Source organism: Camellia sinensis, chromosome 1 (genome assembly GCF_055761805.1).
Source record: "Camellia sinensis isolate YWXY chromosome 1, ASM5576180v1, whole genome shotgun sequence".
NCBI classification, from domain to species: domain Eukaryota; kingdom Viridiplantae; phylum Streptophyta; class Magnoliopsida; order Ericales; family Theaceae; genus Camellia; species Camellia sinensis.
In genome coordinates this window covers 165,308,076-165,335,585 of record NC_138961.1, presented here as the reverse complement: position 1 = coordinate 165,335,585, position 27,510 = coordinate 165,308,076, and the positions used below count along the sequence as shown (strand labels likewise).

General features: G+C 37.4%; 1 protein-coding gene and 1 long non-coding RNA gene across 8 annotated transcripts; one reads left to right on the top strand and one right to left on the bottom strand.

Moving 5' to 3' along the window:
• Positions 1–1,638: 1,638 nt before the first annotated feature.
• Positions 1,639–3,335, bottom strand: LOC145799014 (uncharacterized). Of its 2 annotated transcripts, XR_014340978.1 has the most exons (4): positions 3,031–3,335; positions 2,604–2,894; positions 2,307–2,525; positions 1,639–2,203 (listed from the first exon to the last, which is right to left on the bottom strand). It is a non-coding gene; the product is annotated as an uncharacterized LOC145799014 (long non-coding RNA). The 2 variants fall into 2 exon arrangements; XR_014340977.1 differs by having other exon boundaries at positions 2,307–2,894.
• A 3,686-nt stretch (positions 3,336–7,021) lies between these two features.
• Positions 7,022–16,711, top strand: LOC114297877 (uncharacterized). Of its 6 annotated transcripts, none has more exons than XR_003641675.2 (4): positions 7,022–7,325; positions 8,564–8,669; positions 14,839–14,901; positions 15,056–15,458. XR_003641675.2 is itself a non-coding variant. In XM_028242356.2 (3 exons), the coding sequence occupies exon 3, from the start codon at positions 16,219–16,221 to the stop codon at positions 16,639–16,641; it is 423 nt and encodes a 140-aa protein (XP_028098157.1). In that variant the 5' UTR covers positions 7,022–7,325; positions 8,564–8,669; positions 15,736–16,218; the 3' UTR covers positions 16,642–16,711. The 6 variants fall into 6 exon arrangements, 2 of the variants coding, with proteins under 2 accessions (XP_028098157.1, XP_082744670.1); XR_014340974.1 differs by having other exon boundaries at positions 14,839–14,954; XR_003641677.2 differs by lacking the exon at positions 14,839–14,901.
• Positions 16,712–27,510: the final 10,799 nt, after the last annotated feature.

Below are 27,510 nucleotides of genomic sequence, written 5' to 3'. Positions count from 1 at the left end.
ACATCATTCTCTCATTTAAGTTGATGTTAGTGTTCACATCTGTGCATTGTGTAAGTTAATGTTAATGTTCACTGCGAATGATGTTAATGTTCACATCAGTCAACGTGAATGTTCAGACCTGTTAACTTTCCTATTATAAAATGTTTGTGATATTGTGCAGGGGCATGCGTTATGGGGAGATGACTTCCAATGCGGCGGAGTCATTTAATAACTGGATTAAAGAAGCGCGTAATCTTCCTATCACTCAAATGGTGGACACAATTCGTACTCAGTTGATGCGGCAAATGTCTGCACGGCGTGACCAAGCAAACAAATGGAATGAGCTTATTTGTCCTACATTCGAAACAAGGCTTATGGATTCGTTCAATAACAGCAGGTCTTGGCAAGTTAGCAAAGCCAATGAGAATGTGTTTGAAGTTCATTCGATACCATCTGTTATTGTTGATGTTGCGAGGCGTACATGTTTGTGCTTCAAATGGCAAATCAACAGATTCCCATGTGACCATGCTGTTGTTGCCATTCAGAAGAGCCGCTACAATCTCAATGATTGTGTGGAACATTACTTTCATGTACAGACATATCGTGTAGTGTATTCAGGTGCCATATTCCCTATACCATCGGTGGAGAAGCCGCCGTTTGATCCCATGGACTTCATTATATACCCGCCAACTGTGAAAAGACCACCCGGAAGGCCAAAAAAGAATAGGATCCCATCAAGGGGTGAGAAACTAAAGCAAATAAGGTGCGGGAGATGTGCTAAGCTGGGGAGCCATAATCGGAAGTCATGCAAGGAGCCGATATAGGATGTACATTTTTCATTTCAACGTTGTGTTTTACATTGGATTCTTATATTCATTTCTGAAATAAGATTGTGTTATGTTGACAAGCAAAATAATGGTTTGGCAAACTTAGTATTTCATTTGTGCTTTTTCATTTTCTTTTTTTGTATATGAAACTGATAGTTTGTTAAAGTTGTAATGATAAATACATGATGTGGACATTCACACTTACGTAAACGAATCATATTATGTGAAAACTTGCACATGGGTTGAACTTTTTTACCTTATTGTTGCCAATGTTGACATGAATATAAGCTGTGATGTGAACTTTCACATGCATGAAGATTGACATGGTGTGAACATGCACAACTGTTATGAATGGAAAGAAATGTGAATATTCACACCTGTTCATGTTACCCGTAATGATGTCTTGCAAACATTGTGTACATTCCTGCACAAGGTATGTGTATTACATAAAAATCTGGTTCCAAAAATCGCATCAAATACACACATCACAACACGGCATTATGAATATCATAAGTGAGTTTGAACATTCACATCAGTGTTGCAACTGTGAACAGTCACATCTGTAAACATTAGTGCATATGAATATCATAAGTGAATGTTCACATTTGCCAGAGAAGAATGACATTTACAACTGTTATGTGCAAGAACAAATGTGAATATTCACACATGTGTATGTGATCCGTAATTATGTCATGTAGACCAAGTGTACACTCCTGCACAAAGTATGTGTATTATAGAACAGTCAGGTTCAAACATTCGCAGAAATTACACTCATAACAACACAGCAGTATGGATATCGTAAGTGAATGTGAACATTCATATTAGTGGTACAACTGTGAACATTCACATCTGTAAAACATAATAACACCAAAAGTAGTTCAAAATTCGCAGCTGGCTTTTTCCTATTAACAGATGTTGTGTCACTGTTTTACAATCAGTTGTTGTGTCAAAATATCAACGCATTCCATATTAACATTCAAATCGACAGTTGGTTAGTTTGTAGGTGGACACCCCCCACCTATAGGTTTTAATGAAGCTCTGATTTCTTATGATTCAAAAAGTTATGCACTAACAAATCTCGTAGTCCACACCATTGTGAACTACTGAGGCTGCCCACAATTTCTTCATGATATATGTGCGCCCGCATGATGTAACATACTGCAAGTTCGCAGTCCACTCTGTAAATGCGAAATGGTTTTGATTAGCAGTTGACATGAATATTTGCATAATGGTTATGGAGGATTTGAAAAAAAATGTAGTGAGGCTTACGAGTCGTCGCCTTGTTGAGGACAGACATCAACACTTTTGGTTGGTTGTGCTGGATTTTGGCCTGCTAACTTACTGTATAGCGGTGATGACTCGCCAATAACGCTCACAACATGCTCAATGTACTTCCTCTGTGTATGGAATTTCAAATTAGGCACCAACAAACATATGTGTATATACAGTCATTTAATGCATGAGAACAAGTCATGTTTGTGTTGAAAAATAGCCACTTACAACTTCCTGTGCTTGGTCAATATGCGGGTCATGTATGCTTGTTCTTGGACGCAATGAGTTGTAATGCCTCCACAAATCGTCTTTAGCATCATACACAACTATCGTCCAGTGGTACTCATGATGCAATGGGAATAGTAGGTATCTCTCTCCTTGGTAGTTTTTGACATGTGCATCAATGTGTTTACTCCTTTTGCGAGGATGGTACTCTCATATCACTTTCTGTACACATTTGACAAATAATTACTGGACTGTGAAGTTTCACATTCACATTACAAATAATGGAATGATAGATTTTACCAAACACATGCTCGTGAAGATCAATGAGGCTTCATCTGAAGTTGGGTTGACCACCTCTTGTTGTTCATGCAACAGTTCAGCATATGCATTTATGAGCTGCACAAACATGGGGTCATATTATATACATTTTGTGGCTGTGAGTGTGTGTGTGTCTGTGTGTGCATATGCATGAAGAGTGAATTATATTTGTAATGGCATACATTGCTGTGTATTGATTCCTCCTTGATAAGGTTGACAATGTCATCAAAATACACATGTGTAGCCTTTGAATCTCCTTTCCACACCAGCAGCCTGTGCATTATGAACAAACCAATGTAAATATTTACATTGCACAGATCTGAACAAACCAAAAAAATTGAACACAGTGATGAGTATAGACTATTACGGAATGTGAATGTTAACATTGGATGTTTGTACAGTCACTTACTCAGCGCCTCCATTTTTTTGTAAAGCTTGGACCTTTTGTTTGTCTTGTTTGGACATCTTGGTCCAGACTTTGAACTTGTTGGTCAAGGATAATTTTTTTGGCTGCTTCGCTGGTGGGTGTTTCTCCACATCTTCAACCATTTCGACTGGATGGGGCTGCTTTTGGCCAGGTAAGTCTGGGTACTGGAAGTCAGGCAAGCGATGTTCTTTGCGATTTTTTCCTTTATACGCTTGACCCTAGAAGGTGGGCTGATATTGTGTTACATTGGGCTAGGGGGTTGCTTTTCTGCCATAGCCTGTGTGACAATGTGGGCCGACTGGTCATCGTAAAGATCCTGAAGAATTCTTTTATGGCATTCTAAGTCGATGACCAGCTGCGTTAAGCGTTTGATTTCTTTGTCCTTCTGCTCCATGCATTTCTTTATTTCGATATTCACATTGGGCGGGCTGGACTGGTTAAACAATTTATGTTCAGGAGCAGCTATGACTCTTGCCCTTAACTCCCATGAAAGTTGAAGGTGTTTGTACTTTGCTTCCCATTGCCTTATGACGCCCTAAGCCTTCCGATTTTCTTGGATAAGCACATTAATGATATCAGGTTGGTTTGTGTTTGGTATTACAATAGATCCGTCATAATGTTGGCTGCTAAATGGAATGTGAATGTCCTCATTACTGTCCTTCAGCTCCACCCCATCCCCAGAAAAGTGGGAGTTGCTGCCATTGTGTTGTTCTCCCTTGATGTCAGAAAGGCTGGCAGATGTTCTGGCTGGTTCATAAATTTCAGGCTCCACCTTCAATGTTTTACGCTTGAACTTTTGTAATTCTGTTGGGGTTGCAAAGAGTTCACCGGCATTAACCTGAAAATGGAAAAAATATGTTAGCTAACGTATATATTTGGGTGCTGTTATAATGTGAATGTTTTGATCAGTAGTTGAAGGCCCTACCTCATTAAAATCCAAATTAGCTAAAGAAGTGGTTTTCATCTTCTTCTGTAAAGCAGTCAGATCCCACTTCACACAGCAAGGAAAAACATTGGGTCTGTGAGGTTGTAGGATGGTTGTGTGCTCACACAACCAGTACTTCAATAAAACAAGAAACACATATTGTTATTTAGCATTTGCATAGTAATGGCAACCTATGTGAATATTAATCACAGTGCCATAGTTGTGAACATCCCAGTAGTACATTATCATTGAATGTGAACATTCACATCAGTGGTTCAGATGTGAACATTCACATCTGTGAAACGTGAGTGATGTGGCACTGTTGTGAACATTCACAGTAGTATGTTATGAGTGAATGTCATCATTCACATCAGTTATTCAAATGTGAACATTCACATCTATGAAACGTAAGTGATGTGGCACTGTTGTGAACATGCACAGTAGTATGTTATGAGTTAATGTGATCATTCACATCAGTGCTTCAGATGTGAACATTCACATTAGTGAAACATAATTGCCTATGGAGCAGTGTTGTAAACATTCACAGTAGTATATTATGAGTGAATGTGGACATTCGCATCAGTGATTCAGATGTGAACATTCACATCTGTGAAATATAATTGCCTACGGACATTCAGATCAGTGGTGCAGATGTCAATGTTCACAGTTGGCTTAGATGAACAACACTGGAGGACATGTGAATGTTATTATTTGACAACATGGATACTTACCATCAATAACATGACACAGCCGGTGACTTTTGCTGGATTTTTGTCATTTTGGGAAATAGACGATGTCAACATTGTCCTAATTTGCTTGGCCCAATCATATTCTTGCATGCTTTCCAATGGGACCATATGTGCGTAGTAGCCCCATCCTATTGTCTCTCCGCTTGTTGAGAAAAAAAGCTTTTGGCAAGCATACATGCACACTAGTCGGGCAACTTCTTCGTTGTCATCTTTCTTTTTGCCTTTCAATGCCTCGGTCAAAAGGGTGCGTATCCATTTTGAAGTCATCCGGCTGACGTTTTTGCATCTTTTGTTTACAATGCCAGTCTTTGGTTTCGCACCATATGATATGTCCATCGGCTTGCTGCCACAGTCCACACCAAATATCAGCTTGATGTCGCTGTTGTGTATGTTCATCTTCTTCTCCCCAATGTAGAAGGCATCTTTTGAAGCTTGGTACATTTGTAGTACATGCACAACAACATCATCATACTTCATGCATTTGTCAAGGTCGATCTGATTGTTTCTCAATGCATCAAACAAATTCCAAAAAGGTGTTTGTTGAAGGCACCGAAGCTGTGCTTCTGTGAACTTGGTGGTTTTCATTAATTTGACCAGTCCGGTCATATTAGATCTGTAGTTTACATGGGGCATGTCGACATTGGTGCAAGTATTTGTTTGTGGGGTTTCTTCCTTCACATGGTACTCATCTCTTTTTCTCTTTGCGGTTTCCTTTTGTGCGACATCTGCAAAATGGAGCATTTAAAAAAAATTAAGTGAAGGCTCATGTGATTAGCATAGTGGAACAGATGTGAACATTAACAGCATTTCCACTGATGTGCATGTTCACAGTTTGTGTGCGTGGCTGTGAATCACCAGATTTTGTGTGTGGTTGTAAACATTCACATATGTACATGAATGTGTATTTTGACTGTGTCAGCACAAACACAATGTACATATCGTGTCAGTGTGTGGAAAACAATGCATTTTTATACAACCATGAACACCATTGAAGAACATGTGGATGTTAACACAAACATATAAAATGATGGATCAACTTATTGGATTACCATTAACAATCAACAATACCAACAAGGCAAACATTCGCAATAGGGGGAAAAGAATCAAAATATCCCTACTCATTGGACCAATATTTTTAAATCCATGTGAATGTTCATAGCATAGAACAACAGCACCAATAATATCTGATTGTTCTAAAATTTTCAGGCAGTGTGAATGTTCACACCATATAAGAACAGCACCAATAATATCTGATTGTCCTATAAGTTTAAGGCAATGTGAATGTTCACAGCATAGAACAACAGCACCAATAACATCTGACTCTCCTAAAATTTTCAAGCAATGTGAATGTTGGTTGTTGATAAAGAGGTTTACGGTTTAAATACACGAATGAGTAGAATGCTTACGTTTTTTGCCTATTTCGACAAAGATGTTGAGACGAAGGGACGATGCGACGAAGGAACGTATACAATTTTCTGAGTGTATGAACGACGAAGAAGATGATGAGACGATGTGACGATGGAATGAAGATAGTCTTCTCGGCGTAGGGATGACGGAGAAGATGATGACGGAGAAGATGATGAGACGATGCGACGATGCAACAATGAAAGGAATACAGTCTTGTGGGCGTTAAGGCGATGTGGAATATGGTTTTGGATTTCTGGACTGTAGAGGTACTGTGCGTGATTTTCTGCGCAAAAATAGAGAGGGGAAGAGAGACGGTTATTAGATTCAAAGAGAGAGCGAGAGGGGCGCGTGTTTTTTTGAGGGCTTTTTTAGTCTTTTTGTATGAAATGGACCTAATGGAATATTATAAAATACTATGGGTTTTATGGAACAACATTCTTAGATAATGGATTTACTGAATAAGCTCTCTATAATTATTTCACAAATGATGAACTTTTCATCAGTAAAAAAAATATTCACTACTCAAGCCTAGGGAGTGACTTTTTTTTTTCTTCTCCGTATTAATTAGATAATGGATTTACTGAAAAAGCTCTCTATAATTATTTCACAAATGATGAGCTTTTCATCAATAAAAAAAATATTCACTACTCAAGCCTAGGGAGTGACTTTTTTTTTTTTTCTTCTCCTTATTAATTTATTATCAAAAAAATATGTAAAAAAATTAAAAAAATAACATGATCTAAATAAATAATTTTTTTTTAAAAATAAAAATATTAAAAATTCTAAATATTTTATTAATATTTTTAACAAATACCTTATATAAATGTGAAAATCACACCAGGTAAATTCAATATAAATCCTACACCCCTATCAAATGTTTAATAAAAGTATTAGGAAAACATTTGGTCCTAACCTTTCTCTTTCAAAAGAGGCCTTAATTAATGTCAAGATTGTACTTTTGCAACAATTTTCTTTTAAGTTTGTGAACAAATAGAAAATGGGAGTTGAACCAAATGCAGGTGGCGATTTCATTGTGAGGCTGAGGCTGGATAAGCAGCAGCAGCAGCAGCAGCAGCAGCAGTAACAGTAACTACAGCCCATGTGCGTTCGCGACGATCAAGGAGAGGATTAGCCTCCTCCTCTCTCATCAAAAACAGCAAATTCATAAACTCACTCTCAGCTCTTCCTCCCCGGAGGTAACAATTACATTACATTACATACCTTATTCGGATCCAAAACTTCATTATCATCTTCCTCCTTATCTAATCATTCTTTGCTTTCTCCATTTCTCTAGGGTTCCTCCTTCCTCTTCTTCCATTTCATGGTCTCTTTAGCTGTTTTGATCGTTCTACTTTATAAAACATCACATTACTGTAATTTCTTTAATTCATTCATTAAATGTATATTAATTCGTATTGTGTGTGAGTATGCACAAATTAGTATACGCACTAGTGGATTGATTGATCGATGATGTGGCATAATTTAAGATCTTTTTGTATTTATAATTTGTATAATAATATAACTAGTTTTGATATATTAGTTAGTATATTAAAAAATTAGTTAGTATACTGATTGGTACATATAGCACCACTCTTATATATGAGTTCCAGATACTCTTACTTTAGATTTTAGAAATTAATTAGTGTTTTGTTGCATTTATAATAATTGCTTATCCTTATATAGCATATAAGAAATATATAAAATTATATATATAGTTTACATTTGTTCCTCATTGTGTTGTGTTTCTACATTTTTTTTTTTTTTTTGGTGACAACTTCTATATCGGTGTATCCCTGTCTATACTTCTCAGTATGTATGTATCTTGTAATATTATGTTAGGAGTGTTTTAAGTTAGTTTTTGCTTTACAAAATGTTAGTCCATTTGTTACCTCAAATATAAATTGGGAGAGAGACATGCAAAGACTTCATGCTAACATGTTTACAGTGAGTTGCTCCTTTAATTCGTACATATAATGGTATATTTTATATATTCACGGACTTAAAAGGAAAAACATATGTGTTCCATCACCAAAATTCACTCCAAATGACTAATTGGCTATAACTTTTGCTCTTCAGTGTTGGAAGAAGCAAAGTGTTTTTAGTCATTTGCATGAGAGTTTGGATTGGAGATGTGAAAATTTTGGGAGAGATTTGTCAAGGACACAAAAAATGTGTACAAAAAGTGCACAGAAGAGACACAAGGAGGTGGCCCCTTGTGTCTCTTTTGTGCGTTTTCTATACACTTGTTTTGTGTCTCTGAACTTTCTCAAATTCTGGTGGTGAGATTGGCATGTCTCCACTTATTAAGTACATGGATTGGAAATTACGCTAGACATATATGGATTAAAGGGAGAGTGCATGGTAAACATGTTTGGATGGGGCCATCTTTGTGATGTTTTTCCTTAACAAAATGTGAATGCTTTTTCTAATCTAGGTCAGAGATCACTACCGGAGTAATGATGATGGTATACAGCTGGAAAACCAATGCATTTGGCCATTGTTTCTTCAGGAATAGATAGAGTGATGGTGGTTGTAATAAGGTACATACTTTACCAAATTACTTAGGAATAGTAACTGTCATTATCTACTTCAACGCCTTTTTTAATAGAATATCTTGCAACTTCACTGGCATTTTATAATGCAATATTGCACTTGCATTGCATCATCATAGTTAATGATTGAAGAAGTTAGCATGTATAATATCTTACTGTTGTTTAGAATGGAAGTGTGCATATTTCAAAATATGTTATTGAAAAAATAAATAATTTGGTCATTAGCATTGGTACTATGGTTTTGGGAAAAAAAATGGGTCTGTTCCCTTTGCCAAGCCTACTTTTTCTTTCTTTCTTTAGTTTGGTCTTCAAAATTCTGTCGTCAATGCTGGAGATATTAATCAGTAATCAAAGTGAAAAAGAATTAAATGTATTCATGTAGATCACTAGAAGCAATACTCCTAGATACAATGAAGTAATAAAAAGCAGATACCACAAATCTATAAAATTGAAACCTCACACTTAATACAAGAAAGACACATGAACTGACTCAAACTGAACAAACATGAGCAAATTTATAATCTCTAGCAGGCTTTCGTTCAATATCTAGTCTATGTGGAGAAAGATGAGTGATGGTGGTAGTGTCTCTGGGCCTAGTTTGTTGGTGGAGGTGAGAAGAAAGGAATTGTTGGCATTGTTGTTGGGATGGTTGGGATTGAAGGAATTGTAGGGATGGTGGGAAGTGAAGTAGCTGGCAGCGGTGGTAGAGTCAGCTTAGGAATGGCGGGCACGGTTGGATTTGGCAAAGATGATGGAATTTGGGTGCTGGGCAAAGGCGGCAATGTGGGCTTTGGCAAGGTTGGGGCTGCTGGCAGTGCCGGCATAGCAGTACTTGGTAATGGCGGCAATGTGGTTTGGGGAATGGTTGGCACGGAAGGCAATGGAGGCAACACGACTTTAGGCAGAGATGGAATTGCTGGCACCATTTGCAGTAGGGTCCGAGCTGCTAGGGTGATATGGATGCTGGAAAGTGACAAAGCCATGATCAGAGAAAGTGCTAAACAAGGATGAAAGGAAGCCATTGTTTGCTAAGAGTAGAAAAAGGTGGAAGATACTGGGCTACACTTGAATATTGGTGGATTCTTCTATGTTGCAACCTTTTCTCAGCTTAGTATATATATAGCAAAATTGTTGATAGAGTCAACAGATTAGGAATGACCAATGTGAGTTTGATGAGATGTGGTTGGGCAAAGTCTGGAGAAACACAGGTTTGTTCACGTTCCAAAACTGCAACTACTAATAAATATAATGTAACCTAGGGACAGTGACTCACTGTGTAACAATCCTATCAGTGACATGACCCAAATCAAATATCATTATTTGAGTATTTATTTTGGGTACTAATCCAATAAATGGAGTGGTGCTTTTTTGTCGCAACTTAAATGGACTGTTTATGACTTTTATTTTAGAATTAAATCTTAGGCTGCTTGTTGTAGCTTTTGCTTACAATTTATGCGGTGAAAATAGCTTAACTGGAAAAGTTGATTATCCCAAAGCTAGGGGTGTCTGTTTAGATTCTGATTATATATTTTAGTTTTTTTAGTTTAGAATAAGCTGCAACAAATATGAAAATCTGTTAAAATCAAGTATGTGACCTGAAATTCAGATAAATAGAGTTGTTATTTTTCTGAGACATGAGCTTCAGGTATGCTGAGGATAAGGAAGAGTTAGTTTTATGCTGGTAGTGGTAGGTAGTTTACTAATATCTGAATTGGTTTTAGTTTAGGGAACAAAATTAGGTATACAATGGCAAGTAGATTGGAACCTTGGGTTGAACCATCTATGTAGATTCTCAACAGTCCAAAGTAAAAACTGGACTAGCTGAGCTATTGATAGCAGCTTGTCTAGGTTTCTCTCTCCTTATGGGAAACTTGAAGTTGTAAGTTTTCTAAGTTTTTTTGGTCTTTATTGTAAATGTTTTGTTATTAGACCATTAGAATTGAAATAGAGAAGGATACATATAGCCGATTCATATTAATTGGAATGTAAAGGTTTTAGTTTGGTATGGTATTATGGTGTATGGATGTTAGACCATTAAAATAATCATGCAGAATATGGGCACGTAGTAGTAGAACACCTCTTATCATTATTTTTGCTATTTTTAAAACGTGTTTGGTGATTATGGTTTCTTTTGTGCTAGTGTGGTATTTTCTTGCCAAAATGCTATGTCCGTATCGACTATATTTTCCATAGTGGTTTTACTGCCTTTAGGGTTTTCCAGTTAAAAAAATATAAAGGGTGGATAGAAATTTGGGGACAAATGTGGTGGATGAAGTGATTTCTTTGTATTCATTTCAATACAACTCAATTCAAAAGGCTTTGCTCCAAGTAGTCAAATTGGTTGCACCTTGTCTAAAGCTATGTTACCTGGAACGTGGATCGTTCCGATACGTGGAACAGAAACGGGAATGTGATACGCCACATGCTTTAAAATGTTGTACGATAAGGGTAGAATAGTATATATTACACGTATAAAATTAAGGTACTAGAATAATTTCTTTTAACTATTAGGTATTCAATAATTTTTTTTTTTTTCCCTTTTCTTTTCATTGTTAATGTTTTTGTCTTGTCAAAACTTAATTCATCTTAGATTTTAGTTCATTATATTTGATTTTTTTTTCTCCTAAAGTAATATTTAAGGAAATATATTGGAAATTTTTTTTTGGGAACGCCTTGAACCACTAAATTTATTGTTTTGGAATGGAAGTGTACCATGTTTCGGAACGTGTGTACCAATACATAACATCGGTCTAAAGGTGATTACCAACTCACTGCTTCCATTATTCTTTATTTGTTTCTGATGAATTTTTTTTAAAAAATTCTTTTTGACTTTGATAACAAAAATGAAGGAAAAAGGGGGAGCTTTCATAAAAAAAAAATGTTTTCTGACCTCTCTCTCTCTCTCGGGTTTTGCTAATGCAATGTTGCGCACAGAATTAACAGCGCCATTCCAAACGGGTTGCTTCCTTGTCCAAGTTGAGCATTTTGGAAATGATTGATTTGTGGTAAGTATGTGAAGTCTATTGAACAGCTCTTTTGCAAATTTTGATGTAGCCTTGTAATTGTGAGCACCCGGCTTGATTTAAAGAATTGAGTACTAAACTCGAAAGTACCTTCTTCCAATCATTAATTTTTAACAAGAAGTTGATGCTGCTGGTATTCTGATAACTTGGAAGAATCAATGAGTTTGATGAGATTTTACTAGTGAACTTTTGAGTAGGATTTAGTGTTCCTTGTACTATAGAATTGTAAGTAGATTTTTCATTAGTTCTACTTCTGGAGGACACTTGATGATCATAAAAATGTTGCAGCACGTAGAACATATGAACAATCATATGCTTTTGAGTAACTATCATTGTCATTAGCTTGTAATTTCTGCAAATTTGTGTGTTCACATTCTGTGGGTTTTAAAATCTTGTAGTATAGCAAATACCAAGTTTTTAGAAACTGTGTGAAAGGAATAACGATGTTATTCAATTTGGGCTATGGTTTCCGGCTATGCAGCACGGGTACGGTACGGGTACTGGTACCGTATGAGTACGTTTAAAATTTTAATAAAGTAGGGTGTGGGTGCAAGTAGGGCTTGGTATGTTCGTAAAAAAAAATTTATTTTAAATTTGGAGTAGAGAAAAATGAGTAACATGGTTTAGTTGGTTAAAATCCAACCTTCAATTCACATGTAATGTCAAAAGTAACATATAAGCTAACATTAAATGTCATTATATTAATTAACTTGCAAACCAGATCTTAATTTTAAAATTATGCTATGTATAAAAAAGGTCCAATGAAACTAACTTCACCATTGTATAGAAGAAAATACTATTTGCTAGAGATATTAACATTGTTAGATAACACTCGCATAGACTGAATCGTTTTGGGAAAAAAGATTGGTTTGTTCCCTTTGCTAAGCCTATTGTCTTTTTCGTTCTTTTAGTTTGACTTTTTCATTCTTTTAGTTTGACTTCAAAATTCTGTTATCGTTGCTGTATATATTAATCAATAATCGTTAGTGAACAAGACATAAATGTATTAATGTAGATCTTAAGAAGCAATACAATGAAATGATACAAAGCGACACCACAAATCTATATAATTGAAACCTCACACTTTAACACAACAAAGACACACAAACTAACCCAAACTGCACAAACATGAACAAATGTAGAATCTGTAGTAGGCCTTCATTCGATAACTAGTCTATGTGGAGAAAGATGAATGATAGTGGTAGTGTCTCTGGGCCTAGTTCGATGGTGGTGGTGAGAGAAATGGGATTGTTGGCATTGTTGTTGGAATGGTTGGGATTGAAGGAATTGTTGGAATGGTTGGTATTGAAGGAATTGTAGGAATGGTGGGAAGTTAAGTAGCTGGTAGTGGTGGTAGAGTGAGTGTAGGAACGGTGGGCATGGTTGGCAGGGGTGGATTTGGCAAAGTTGATGGAATTTGGGTGGTGGGCAGAGGCGGCAACGTGGGTTTTGGCAAGGTTGGCAAAGCAGTGGTTGGTAATGGGGGCAATGTGGCTTGGGGAATTGTTGGCATGGTGGGCAATGGAGGCAAGGTGACTTTAGGCAGAGATGGAATTGCAGGCACCGTTTGTAGTAGGTGCCTAGCTGCCAGGGTGATATGGATGTTGGAAAATGACAAAGACATGATCAAAGATAGAATTAAACAACGATGAAAAGCAGCCATTGTTTCACAGGAGCAGAAGAAGGTGCAACTTGTAAGGAGCTGGGCTGCTCTGAATATGGGCGAATTCTTTGTTACAAGTTGTGCTCAGCTCAAGGATCAACTTGCATAGATGGTATTTATATAGCAAAATTGTTGATTGGCTCAACAGATTAGCAAAGACCAATGAGAGTTTGATGAGATATGGCTGGTCAAAATCTGGAGAAACTCAGGTTTGTTCACCCTTCAAAACTGCAACTACTAATATATATAATGTAACCTGGGATGGTGACACACTGTGGAACAATTTTATTAGTGACATTGGGTGGGACCGAAATCAAATATCATTTATTTGAGTCTTTATTTATTTTTTTGGATACTAACCTAAAAAGTATAGACACTTCTAAAAAGGTGGCATGTTCGTGTTGGACACTTCTCGACACGTGCCCGACACTTTTCCAAAAGTGTCTTATTTAAAAAAAAAAAAAAAAAAACTCGGGACACTTGGAGAACACGTGTCAATTGCTTAAACACACACGTCCATTAATTAGACACACAAAACTAATTATAAGTTTGAAGAAAATAATTTAGAATACAATGATAAAAGAAAAACAATGGCAATTTTGGAATGATATATTCATATATATGACATATAATAAATATATAAAATTATGTATTTTGTGCGTGTCCCATATGTGTCGTATTTTGCATTTTTTGAAAATTTCTATGTCAGCGTGTCTGTGTTGTATCTGTGTTGTGTCACGTATCTGTGTCTATGCCTCTTAGGTACTAATCCAATAAACGGAGTGGTGCTTTTTGGCTGCAACTTAAATGGGCTGCTTATGACTTTTTATTTTAGGATAATGTGTCAGTGAGACTGTTTGTTGTAGTTTTTGCTTACAATTGATCCGGTGAAAACAACTTAAATTAATTGAAAAAAGTTGATTATTCCAAAGGTAGGGAGTGGCGTTTTTAGATTCTGCTTATATATCATCAATTATCTTCTTAGAATAAGCTGCAAAAAATATGAAAATAAATGCGTTAAGATCCAAGTATTTGCCCTGAAATTTAGATAAATAGAGGAGTCATTTTTGTGAAACATAAGCTTCTGGTATGCTGAGGGTAAGAATGATTTAGTTTTATGCTGGTAGTGTTGGTAGTTTCCTAATGTCGGAATTGGTTTAAGTTTACAGAAAAAATAAGGCAAACAATGGCAAATTGATTGGAACCTTGGCTTGAAACATCTGTGTCGATTATCAACAAAAAGTAAAAACTGGACTAGCCAAGCTATTGAATTGCAACTTGTCTAGGTTTCTCTCCCCTTTTGGGGAAATTATAAGTTTTCTAAGTTTTTCATTGTCTTAATTATTGTAGATGTTTTGTTCTCTACAGTTATTCATTTCAATACAACTCAATTTGAAAGGGGCACTTTCATAAAAAAAAAAAAAATTGTTTTCTGACCTATCTCTCTTGGTTTTACGAATGTAACGTACAGAATTAACGGCACCATTCCAACTTCCCTGTCCAAGTTGAGTATTTTGGGAATGATTGATTCGTGGTAAGTATTTGAAGCCTATTGAAGAGCACTTTTGCAAATTTTGATATAGCCTTGTAAGCACCTGGCTTGATATAAAGAATGACTACTAAACTCAAAAGTACCTTTTTCCAACCATTAATTTTTAACAAGAAGTTCAATACTATGTATTTTCCAGAAACCAAAGCTTGGACAGTTGGGGGGCAACTTGATAGTTGGCTATGGAAGCAAAGAATGCAGCAGATCTATGAGTCTCTCATATCAAGACTTGAGATATTATATTGCTCAGTTATTGAATTGAAATTTAGGAGTTAATTGAAGAAATGAGGTTTAATAAACTTCTATCATTAGAATGTTGGAAATAGCGAACAATTGTTGAAGGATATTGATAACTTGCGAGAACCAACAAGAGTAAGATGATATTTTACTAGTGAACTTTTGAGTAGTATTCAGCATTCCTCATATATTCTATAGAATTGTAAGTATATTTTTTCCTTAGTTCTACTTCTGCATGCTTGATGATCATAAAAAATCTTGTAGCATGCAGAACATATGAATAATCCAAAGCTTTTGAGTAACAATCTGTCATTAGCTTGAAATTTCTGCAAATTTGTGTGTCCATATTATGTGGGATTTAAAATCTTGTAGTATAGGGAATTCCAGGTCTTAAGAAATTGTGTCGAAGGAATATAATATTAATCAATTCTGGCTATGGCTACAGGTAAAATGTGGAGTTCCCATCTGACTTCTCGTTTCTTTTCTTCCACTTTGCAACCCCAACCTAGAGGACTTGTGGAAAAAAATTTGGGCTCAATTTAGATTGCTAGATTCATCTCCCTTTTTTGTGCTAATGTGCAGCGGTGAGGAACCAACTGTTAGTTGGACTAACCTATGGTGTGTGTTCTGGCAAACCGCTTAAGGAGCGTGAGTGGGCAGGGAGCTGACATAACTAAGTGAAAGACCCTTGTATGGCCTTTCTGAAGTGTGCATATTTCAAAACATATTGTCAGGTGACAATGGTACAGACCGAATCGTTTTGTGACATAATTTGGTCTGTTCCCTTTGTTATGCTACTTTTTTTTTTTTTCGTTGAAATTCTGTCCTCAATGCTATGAATGCTGGAGATATTAGTTAATAAATGAAAAAGAAATAATTTATTCATGTAGATCATAAGAAGCAATACAATGAAATGATACAAAGCGACACCACAAGTCTATAAAATCGAAACCTCACACTTAAAAATACAACAAAGACACACGAACTGACTCAAACTGCATAAACATAAGCAAATTTAAAATCTCTAGTAGGCTTTCATTTGATATCTAGTGTTTGTGGAGAAAGATGAGTGATGGTGGTAGTGTCTCTGGGGCTTACTTCGATGGTGGTGGTGAGAAGAAAGGAATTATCGGAATTGTTGTTGGAATGGTTGGGATTGAAGGAATTGTCGGGATGGTGGGCAGTGAAGTAGCTGGCAGCGGTGGTAGAGTGAGCGAAGGAATGGTGGGCATGGTCGGATTGGGCAAAGTTGATGGAATTTGGGTGCTGGGCAAAGGTGGGAACGTGGGCTTTGGCAAGGTTGGGGCTGTTGGTAATGGGGGCAATATGGCTGGGGGAATGGTTGGCATGGTGGGCAATGGAGGCAACCCCCCTTTAGGCAGAGATGGAATTGCAGGGACTGTTTGCAGAAGGGTCCGAGCTGCGAGAGTGATATGGATGCTGGAAAGTGATAACGCCATTATCAGAGAGAGAGCTAAACGAGGATAAAAGGAGGCCATTGTTTGATAGAGCTACTCTTGAATATGGGTGAGTTCTTGTATGTTTCAAGTTTTGCTCTTTTTTATGGATCAATTTGGATAGATGGTATTTATAGAGTAAAAATTGTTGGTAGAATCAACAGATTAGGAAAGACTAATGGGAGTTTGATGAGATGTGGTTGGGCGAAGTCGGGAGAAAACACAAGTTTGGTCACCTTCCTAAAACCCCATGCAAATACTAATAATATATATATATATATATAAAATGTAATCTAGAGAGGCTGGTTGTGGAACAATCTTATCAGTGACTAGAGGTGACAAATCTAATACAAACCTATGAACCTGTATACCTATCTAAAATTGAAAAATACTAAAGATCTCAAATATTTTATTAAATATTTTACCAAATATTTCACATGATGTGGATCTCACATCACGTGAGACATTTAGTAAAATATTTGGCATTACTCTTTAAAATTTATATTAGTCGGTTCAAATCAATAAATGGATTTAAATGGGTTACTTATTGTCAGGCCTCGTTTGGGAACTCTCTTTTTTAGTCAAAAATTCAAAAAATTACTAAATTAGTTAAAAAGCCAACAACTCATACTAAAAAGTCAAAGATTTTATTCTCTCTACTTTTTGCACATCTTTTCGTAAAAAGTCAAAAAGTCATCACAAATATACTAGTTTTTTTTAGCTTATATTTTAGCTAAATAGTCAAAAAATTACTAAATTAACCTGTTCCCAAACGAGGCCTCAATCTAATTAAATCTTGGTGTACATGGGTTGGGCATGGGTACCCATTTAAACTTGTGTAAATGGGTATTACTTCTATCACCAATTCTAATTTTTTTTTTTAAAAATAATTTTTTTCTTAGAAAAATATAAAAATAGAAAAGTACTTTTAAAAAAAATCAAAAAAAATAAAACATTTTTAAAAAATAAATAAAAAATTATTTTTAAAAAAGTAAAAAAATATTTTTTATTTTTTAGAAAATAAAAAAAATAAAATAAAAATATATTTTAAAAAAAATTATATTTTAAGAAAAAATAAAAACAATTTTTTAAAAAAATAAAAAATAATTATTTAAAAAAAAAAAGAAAGAATAAAAAAGAGATGAAGTAAATGGGTTGGATTGATTCATTTGTTCACCCTGTATCAAATTCAACCAAACTCATCCCATTTAAATCCATTTATTAAATATGCGAATTTGTATTGAATTGGTTTAAATGTATAATCGTTTTGATTCGCCCATTTGCCACGTCCACCGGTGACATTGGGTGGGACCCAAATCAAATATCACATATTTTTCGTTTTATTTTGGATAGTGGAACAAGGGGCAATTGATTTAGGGCTTATTTAGCATGATCGATAGAAATGCACTTATTCAGATAAGTGTATTTATTTGGATCAAACTATCTTTTTATTTTTTTATACATTTTTTTATAAAAAATTAAAAAATATATTTATTTAGATCATTCAAACCACCTCTTAGTGATAAAAGCTTGATTTATTAATTTTGAAGTTTTTTTTTTAGATCAGCAAGAAAATCTTCATTGCAAAATCGATAAAAAATTGGATCAATCTCGTACAACAGTAGCAAAAGATCTTATAAAGAGATGATAAACTTTTGTAGGAAGAAGAATCCTAACCTTCATAAAGGGGGAAAAAAAACCCTCACAAATGGGGGCATAATCTCAATATAGGGAAAATTATTACATCAAGCAATAAAAAAATAAAAAATAAACCAAAAACAACTAGATCCAAGTTGCCAAATGCATCCAAAGTTCTATTACACCGCAACCTTCAACTTGAAATCTAAAGATCCCAACTCTGCTGGTCAAGATGGAACATTAATGTTAAGGTGGTTGCCTAGTGTGAAACGAATGCATTAAATATCGTTGGTTTTTGGATTGTGAAAAGATCTAAAACCATATATTAAAGTTTTGGTTGCAAGGGTGAAAGTTTGGGCACAAGCCAAACATCAGATCTGGAAGATAAAAAACAATCCCGTTTTGTAGCTTGAAACTTATGAGGCTCGAATGACCCGAGCCAAAAACGACGACATTTTGGTTTTTTTTTTTCCTCGTTTTTTTTGAAGATGAAGAAGAAGAAGAAGAAGAAGAAGAAGAAGAAGAAGAGGAAGAGAAGAGGGAGTTGGAGCTGGACAACTTTATCAGCATCTTCATCAACAACATCATCACAACATCTTGATCAACATCATCATCAACAACATCTTGATCAACATCATCATCATCATCAACATCACAAAACTACTTAGATCCAGATCTACTGAGAAAAAGAAAAAAGAAAAAAGAAAAAAAAAGAAGCAAACCCACTTTCAAACCCAAAATCAAAATTGAAATCAAACCCAATCACAAAACTGAAATCAAAATCAAACTCACCCACTGATCAAACACAAAAATCAAACCACCCACAAAAAATCAAACCCACCCATCGAGAGAGAGAGAGAGAGAGAGAGAGAGAGAGAGAGAGAGCATTAACAACACATCATCATCAACATCATCATCATCATCATCATCATCAACACACACAGATACACAAGAGATACACACACACAGATCTTCCCCCTCCCTCTTCTCTCTTCCTTTCTCTTCTGTCTCTCTTTCTCTTTTCTCTCTCTGTTTTCAACGATAAGAGAGGGAAAGGAAAAAAAAAAAAAACCCCAAAATGACGTCGTATTGGGTATTCGAGCCAATTCGAGCCAAGTGTTTCTCGAGCTACCAAGGATTATTCAAAAAGGGAGAGACGACGCTAATACCGGTGACTAGAGATAGATCTGAAGGAGATGAGATAGATCTGGTGAGAATGGATTCATGGAGGTAGAAAGGTGGCAGTGTGGTGGTGGCGGCGCCAAAAAGGGTTGGAAGAACAAGCTTCCAATATTATTAAGCAAAAAGATAAGGAAAAGAAAAAAAAAAAGAGATGGAAAGAGAAAAGAGTCAGTTGGCGGCCGAAACCCTCTTTCACCCCTGCGGTACACCCAGCAAAAGGCTTAGAGAGTGAAGCTCTAAGTTTCTATTAATTTTGAAGTTGAGAGTGCAAATTATGTCAAAAGTTACATTTGTACGCAATCTACCCCATTATCATCAATATTGCGTTCACAATATGATAAGCATAATAAGAACTTGAGACAACTTGATTTAGCCTGTCGTTTTAGGCCTCTAATGTCAAATTTTTTTGATGTTGGATTTTTTTACATTTAATTTAAATTTGAGAGAATTTGATGGGCTCATGGAGCCCACTATGGGTCTCACTTTAATTATCTGAATCGTTCATTTTGTAAGGATCCTACAAAATGAATAGTTCCAATAATCAAAACATGACTCATGGTGAGCTCTATGGCCCCTTTAAGCTCTATCAAATTCAAATTTAAACTTGAGGGGAAACTCAACAATTTTTATTTTTATAAATATTGCTTAAGGTCATAATTTTTCAAAAACTCATTAAGATGAAGCCTCATTTTCATGATTTCATTGCAAAAATCCTACGTGAAGCACAATGTATTCACTAAATCGTCAAAATCAAATTATAACAAATTTGAAAGGTTTGATTCATTGCTAATTTTTTTCTCAATTCTGACCAAACCAAACTACTTATATGCCTATTGGTTACACTTTTTTCTGAAGGTCGTAACCCATTCACACCCATTATTTTGTGTCTAGCTTTTTCTAAAGTTATAACAGGGTAAAATGAAGAACTTGTAAGGTGGTCTTTTTCACCAAAAATGCTCTATCAATTCTATTGAAGAGGTATTTTGCAATTTTTACTACAAAGCTTGGAAGCACCATAGATGGGGGGTAGGTGGTCACCGATGGTTGCGGATGGTGGCTGGTGGCCAGAGCACTTGTTTGGAGGTAATTGTTGGCAGTGATGATGGGTGATGGGTAGTGACTGAAGGGTTGGGAAGGATTGAAAACTTGTTTTCAAAATAAGTGAATATATATATATATATATATATTGTTTATTATAATGTTTTGTTTCAATTTTTTCTTTTGGAAATTAAAGATAGATATTCAAAAAAAAAATTTGTTTATAATTTTAAATTTTTTTTATAAACATTATTAATATAAATTATAAACATAAACAAGTGAAATGTTGCATTGCTGAATGACTATTCGATGCTTCCATCGAGTTAGTGACATTTTTATTAGTGCAACATGCATTGTTCCTGCATGTTGTAATTTGGGAACAAAATATATAATTTGATGTTTGGTTAAAAAAATTGGGATCGTACTAATAATCAATCCGAACGTGATATGAGGAACTATTGAATCCTAATAGGGAGGAGGGATGTGATACAAAATAAAAGACTAAAAAGAGGTTTAGACTAATTAGTTTAATTGTAAAATTGATTGGATTTTATCAATTTGTTCTTGTGATCTTGAGTCAATCCAAACATGGTACATGATACCCAATTCAAGGGGATTAATAATTCTAAGGGCTAACTGTCCTAAGAATACTAATCCCAACTAAGCCAATCCGTCTAAACAAATATGACCACAGGTAGTCTGTCAGTGCACCAAATTAGAACTGTTAGGATTTAGTTTTGTTTGACAATCTTGTTGAACAAACACTTTTCTGTTGTATTTGCATTGTTCTTTTGTATTTGTGTAGTGGAGAGTGTGTTTAGTTGCTAATCCAACTTGGAGTACCTCAAACACAGTATTTGTTGTTAGCTCTAGCTCATAAGAAGACCATTCAACTTCTCCATGTGAAAGCATGGCATTGCTTGTCAAGGAATGCGGCTTGTCGGTTGGTAAGCCGCAAAAGTGGACGGATTTGCAACGACCACCGAAAGGAGAAGAAGAAGGCTAGCTCTCCTCACCTACCATCTATGTGTATAAATGGAGAGGCTGAGAGGAGAGAAAATAGGCAGCAACACAGAGAGAACAAAGTGTGAGAGTGTATGTGAGAGAGTTCTGTAATCTTTCTTCGGATAATATATCGCTCTCCATGGACGTAGGCAATTGCCGAACCACGTAAATATTCTTGTGTTATTGTGTGGAATTGATTTCTGGTGCCCAATAGTCCTAAGAAGTGGTATCAGAGCCAAATCGGTTGCATTTCGGAACAAAAACAGTGTTTTTTGAAACTGCCCAAAAATCAAGTTGCTCGAAATCCGGTTTTGAGCATAGTAGGAGCAAGGTCTCAACGAGAGGAGTCCAGAACTGCAAAGCAGAGCTCCAGAAGAGCCCACACGCACCTTCCAAAGAAAGCGTATAAGACCCACGCATAACACGTGCCTTCACACCCTGACCAGCAGACGGCGCGTCAGTTCAGACGTACGCACGTGCCCTCACGCGCGTCTGCAGGAAGAAGACGAGACATGTCAGCGACGAGTCATCGCCACGTCAGCGCCCGGTTAGCGATGTGTCATCGCCATGTCATCGTCCAGTCAGCACCACATCATCGACTTGACAGCGCCGCGTCAGTGCCACGTCATCGCTACGCGGCAGACAGACAGACACGTGGCAGACACGTTGCAGGGTTGACCAGAGCCACCGCTGAGCCGCGCCGTTGACCGAGCCACGCCGCTTCCAAGCCGCGTTGACCGGCTCGTTGACTGAGCCATTGACTCAGCCGAACCGGGAAAATCATCCGGTGCTTCGCAGGTGCACCAGATTCCGCAGATCTGAACCGTTTAAACTGTTTTGGTTTAATCAGAGCCATTCTGAGTCCGTTTTTGATGATCCAATAGTATTTTTCGATTATTTGGAGTATTCCGGACACATTCGTATGGTCAGATTTTTCATTCAGAGTTTTCTGTAAAAAGACAGAATACGATGGAGGCGTCTACATCAACTTCAGAATCTATGTTCAAGTTAACTCCTTCCAATTATGCAATTTGGAAGTCACAGATGGAAGACATCCTGTTTTTAAAGGACTTGTTTGACCCCATTTTTATAAAGGGGGTTAAACTTGAAGGAGTGAAAGATGATGACTGGATAAAGATGAACCGCAAGACTATCGCTTGTATTAGGCAATGGATAGACCACAGTGTGTTCCATCATGTTGTCGAAGAGACAGATGCCTATGCTCTTTGGACAATGTTAAACGACATGTACCAGTCAAAGATGGCTCGAAACAAAGCCTTGGTGATGAGAAGGCTAGTAAATCTGAAGTTGAAGAATGGTGTGTCCATCGCTGAGCATACCAGTGAATTCAAAAATCTGGTGAATCACCTTGCAACCGTCAAGATGCGATTGGACGATGAAATGCAAGCTGTACTACTGCTCAGTTCTTTACCGGACAGCTGGGAGACATTGGTGGTTTCTTTCAGCACCTCTGCACCAGAAGGGAAACTGACCATGAGTATGGTCACAGACGCCATGTACAATAAAAAGACAAGGAGGAAAGACATGAGAGGTAATCATTCCCATAATCAGTCCCATGCTCTTGTCACAGAAGATAGAGGCAAAGACAGAGGTAAAGGAAGAGGTAGAGGAAGAAGCAAGAGTAGAGGCAGCTGGAACAGCAGGAGTAACTCCAGAGACAACAAAGGTCGAGGTAACTCCAGCTTCACTTGCTATCACTGTGGCCAGGAGGGTCACATAAAGAGAAACTGCCCAAGCTGGAAAGAGAAAGGCCAAAACAGTAAGTCAAAAGGAGATGAGAACACAACAGCCACAACAACTGATGAAATACTTCTTGTAATTGGTGAAGAGGAAGATTGCCTTCACGTGGCTGACTACAGCTACACAGAATGGGTGATAGACACAGCTGCATCCTATCACGCCACTTCCCAGTGAGAACTCTTCAGCTCGTACAACGCTGGAGATTTTGGCACTATTCGAATGGGGAATTCTAGCTATTCGAAGATTGTGGGTATTGGAGACATTAGTATTCAAACTAATGTCGGGAATAAGCTGATTCTCAAAGATGTGCGGCATGTTCCAGATTTGCGCCTCAATCTTATCTCCGGAAGCGCCCTGGACCGACAGGGCTATACAAGTACATTCGGAAATGGCCGTTGGAAGCTGACAGGAGGAGCTTTGACAATCGCCAGAAGAGAGATGTCTTCAACACTGTATAAGACTCAAATGAAGATCTGTTTGGAAAGTCTTAATGCAGCAGAAGACAAGGAGTCACTAGACTTATGGCACAGAAGACTGGCTCACATGAGTGAGAATGGATTGTATCTATTGGCAAAGCAATCCAGAATACCCTTATCCAAAGGGAGTGCTTTGAAGCGGTGTGATCATTGCCTTTATGGCAAGCAACATCGAGTATCATTCAGTTCAACGAGCAAGAGGAAAACAGAAGTGCTCAATATGGTATACTCAGATGTTTGTGGCCCAATCGAAGTGGAGTCACATGGCGGCCGCAAGTATTTTCTGACTTTCATTGATGATGCATCAAGGAAGTTGTGGGTGTATTTCCTGAAGACAAAGGATGAGGCATTTCAGCACTTTCAAGAGTTCCATGCAATGGTGGAAAGAGAGACCGGGAAGAAGTTGAAGTGTCTTCGCACAGACAATGGAGGCGAGTACATTTCCAATGCTTTTGGAGCATACTGTGCCAGCAAAGGTATTCGGCACGAGACAACAGTTCCCGGCACCCCACAACATAATGGTGTGGCAGAAAGGATGAACCACACTATTATGGAAATAGTCAGATGCATGCTCAAAATGGCAAAGTTGCCAAAGTCATTCTGGGCTGAAGCCGGCCGTACAGCATGTTACCTCATCAATAGGTTGCCTTTAGTCCCGTTAAATTTTGCGATACCTGAGGAAGTCTAGTCCAGAAGAAAGGTATCATATTCTCACTTGAGAGTCTTCGGGTGTAAGGCTTTTGCACATATCTCTAAGGAAAACAGACAGAAGCTTGATGACAAGTCCACTCCATGAATATTTGTGGGCTATTCAGATGCAGCATTTGGGTACAAGGTGTGGGACCCAGTGAATGAGAAGACGTTCAGGAGCAGAGATGTTGTGTTTCAAGAAGACCAGACAGTAGCAGATTTTGAGAAATCTGCAAAGTCTAGAGATGTCATCACTCCAGACTTGTTTCCATCTCCCAAGCCATCACAAAATGCTAGATGTGATGATGTGCAACAAGAAATGCCAGAGTTGCAGGATCCTATGCCAGAAATTGAGGATCAGGAGGAAAGAGATGAAGACCTAGATGAAGAGGGTGTTGAGCAGGGGGAGCAACCCCCTCAAACAGAGGCAACTGGGCCTCAGTTACGGAAATCTGGAAGAGCTGCCGTGCCATCAACCAAATATCCCGCTTCTTAGTATATTCTGATTACTGATGAGGGGGAGCCCGAGAGTTTTTCGGAAGCCAAGAGTCATACAGAGAAAAACTGTTGGATGCAAGCTATGAAGGAGGAGATGAGTTCTTTGCAGAAGAACCACACTTATGAGCTTGTTCCACTTCCAAGAGACAGGAGAGCCTTGAAAAACAAATGGGTGTATAAGTTAAAGAAAGATGAAAACGGTAAACTATTGCAGCATAAAGCTCGTTTGGTGGTCAAAGGCGTTGGGCAGAAGAAAGGAATTGATTTTGACGAGATCTTCTCCCCAGTTGTGAAGATGACTTCTATTCGAGTAGCTCTGGGATTAGCAGCTCGTTTGAATCTGGAAGTAGAACAAATGGATGTCAAGACTGCCTTTCTCCATGGTGAGTTGGAGAAAGAGATCTACATGGAACAGCCAGAAGGATTTGAAGTTACAGGAAAACAGAAACTAGTCTACAAACTGAAGAAGAGTCTTTACGGCCTGAAACAGGCGCCGAGACAATGGTACAAGAAGTTTGATTCATTTATGGTGGATCACGAGTACACAAGAACGGTGGCAGACCAGTGTGTATATTTCCGAAGGTTTTCGGATGGAAACTTCATTATCTTACTATTGTATGTCAATGATATGCTGATCATTGGACAGAATACTACTATGATCAACAAGTTGAAAAATGACTTGTCGCAGTATTTTGACATGAAGAATTTAGGCCCAGCATAGCAAATTTTGGGCATGAAGATTGTCCGTGACAGAAAAGCCAAGAAGATATGGCTGTCACAGGAGAAATATGTTGAACGGGTAATTGAAAGGTTCAACATGAAAGATGCCAAGCCAGTAAGCACACCACTAGCCAACCATTTCAATGTGTCAAAGTGTTCGTATCCTACGACCAGCTCTGAAAGGAAAGAAATGGAGGCAATCCCTTATTCTTCTGCAGTAAGAAGTTTGATGTATGCAATGGTGTGTACCCGGCCAGATATAGCTCAAGCAGTTGGCGTTGTGAGCAGATTCCTCGCCAATCTAGGAAAGGAGCATTGGTAGTCGGTCAAATGGATTCTTCGGTGCTTGAAGGGAACTTCAAGGATGTGTTTATGTTTCGGGGGAGCTGAACCAATTTTGGAGGGTTTTACAGATGCCGATATGGCAGGTAATCTTGATGGTAGAAAGTCTACATTAGGATTTTTATTCACCTTTGCAGGGGGAGTTGTTTCATGGCAGTCGAAATTACAAAAGTGTGTTGCTTTATCTACAACAGAGGCAGAGTACATTGCTGCCGCAGATGCTGGAAAGGAAATGTTGTGGTTAAAGCGGTTTCTCCAAGAATTGGGTCTACAACAAGAAGAATACAAGGTACATTGTGATAATCAAAGTGCAATTGATTTGAGCAAGAATTCCATGTACTATTCACGTACAAAACACATTGATGTCCGGTATCATTGGATACGAGAAGTGATGGAAAAACAGCTGATGAAGCTAGTGGAGATTCACACAGACAAAAATCCTTCTGACATGATGACCAAGGGTGTCACCAGAGACAAACTGGAAGTTTGCAAGAATCTGACCGGAATGGACTTCAAGTGAGAAGTCAGTTATCCTTATGGGCGTGGAGGGAGAGAATTGTTAGCTCTAGCTCATAAGAAGACCATTCAACTTCTCCATGTGAAAGCATGGCATTGCTTGTCAAGGGATGCGGCTTGTCGGTTGGCAAGCCGCAAAAGTGGACGGATTTGCGACGACCACCGAAAGGAGAAGAAGAAGGCTGGCTCTCCTCGCCTACCATCTATGTGTATAAATGGAGAGGCTGAGAGGAGAGAAAATAGGCAGCAACACAGAGAGAACAAAGTGTGAGAGTGTATGTGAGAGAGTTCTGTAATCTTTCTTCGGATAATATATCGCTCTCTGTAGACGTAGGAAATTGCCGAACCACGTAAATATTCTTGTGTTATTATGTGGAATTGATTTCTGATGCCCAATAGTCCTACCATTTGTGACCTAACTAAAAGTTGTGCTCTGCTCGAGCTGATATCAAGCAGTTCATGGGTCCTTATAGTATCACAAACTTGCAGTTGAAGAAGCTGCAGAGGGGCATAAACTTTCATATCCTCATTTCAATATCTTGCGAAGTGTTATAAACCTCTCGAGTGATGGGTAGTTTGCTCGAGCGGTCTGAGGCTGCCAATTTCGTTATATGCACGTGTTTCGGTTCATACTAGGCTCCTAAACTTTATTTTACCCCCAATACATCTCTCAAAAATCAATTTGAACCCCGAACATATTAACAAAATTTCAATTTAAATACTAATTAATAAATTTTCATTTCAAAAAGAGAGAAAATTAAATTTAAATATTTAAATAAATTTTTATCTCATTGGTTATTTATTCCATTATAATTTGGACGTGATGGGTTAAAACTACGAGAACACTTATTTATATGTGGAGGTAAGACTTTATACATTTAACCATCTACAAATCCAAAAGTGACAGGAAGTTCGTATATTGAGATTGTCCTTTCAAACTTTTTTTTCCCCTACGCAAATTTGTAAATAAATCCAAGATTCATTCGCAGCCTAATGGTTTTTATATGTAGAAGTGTTGCTTGGGAAAATTGGCA

Bases quoted from the DNA above. Each gene is read 5' to 3' on its own strand.
- LOC114297877 (XM_028242356.2), top strand. From the start codon at position 16,219: ATGAGTGATGGTGGTAGTGTCTCTGGGGCTTACTTCGATGGTGGTGGT.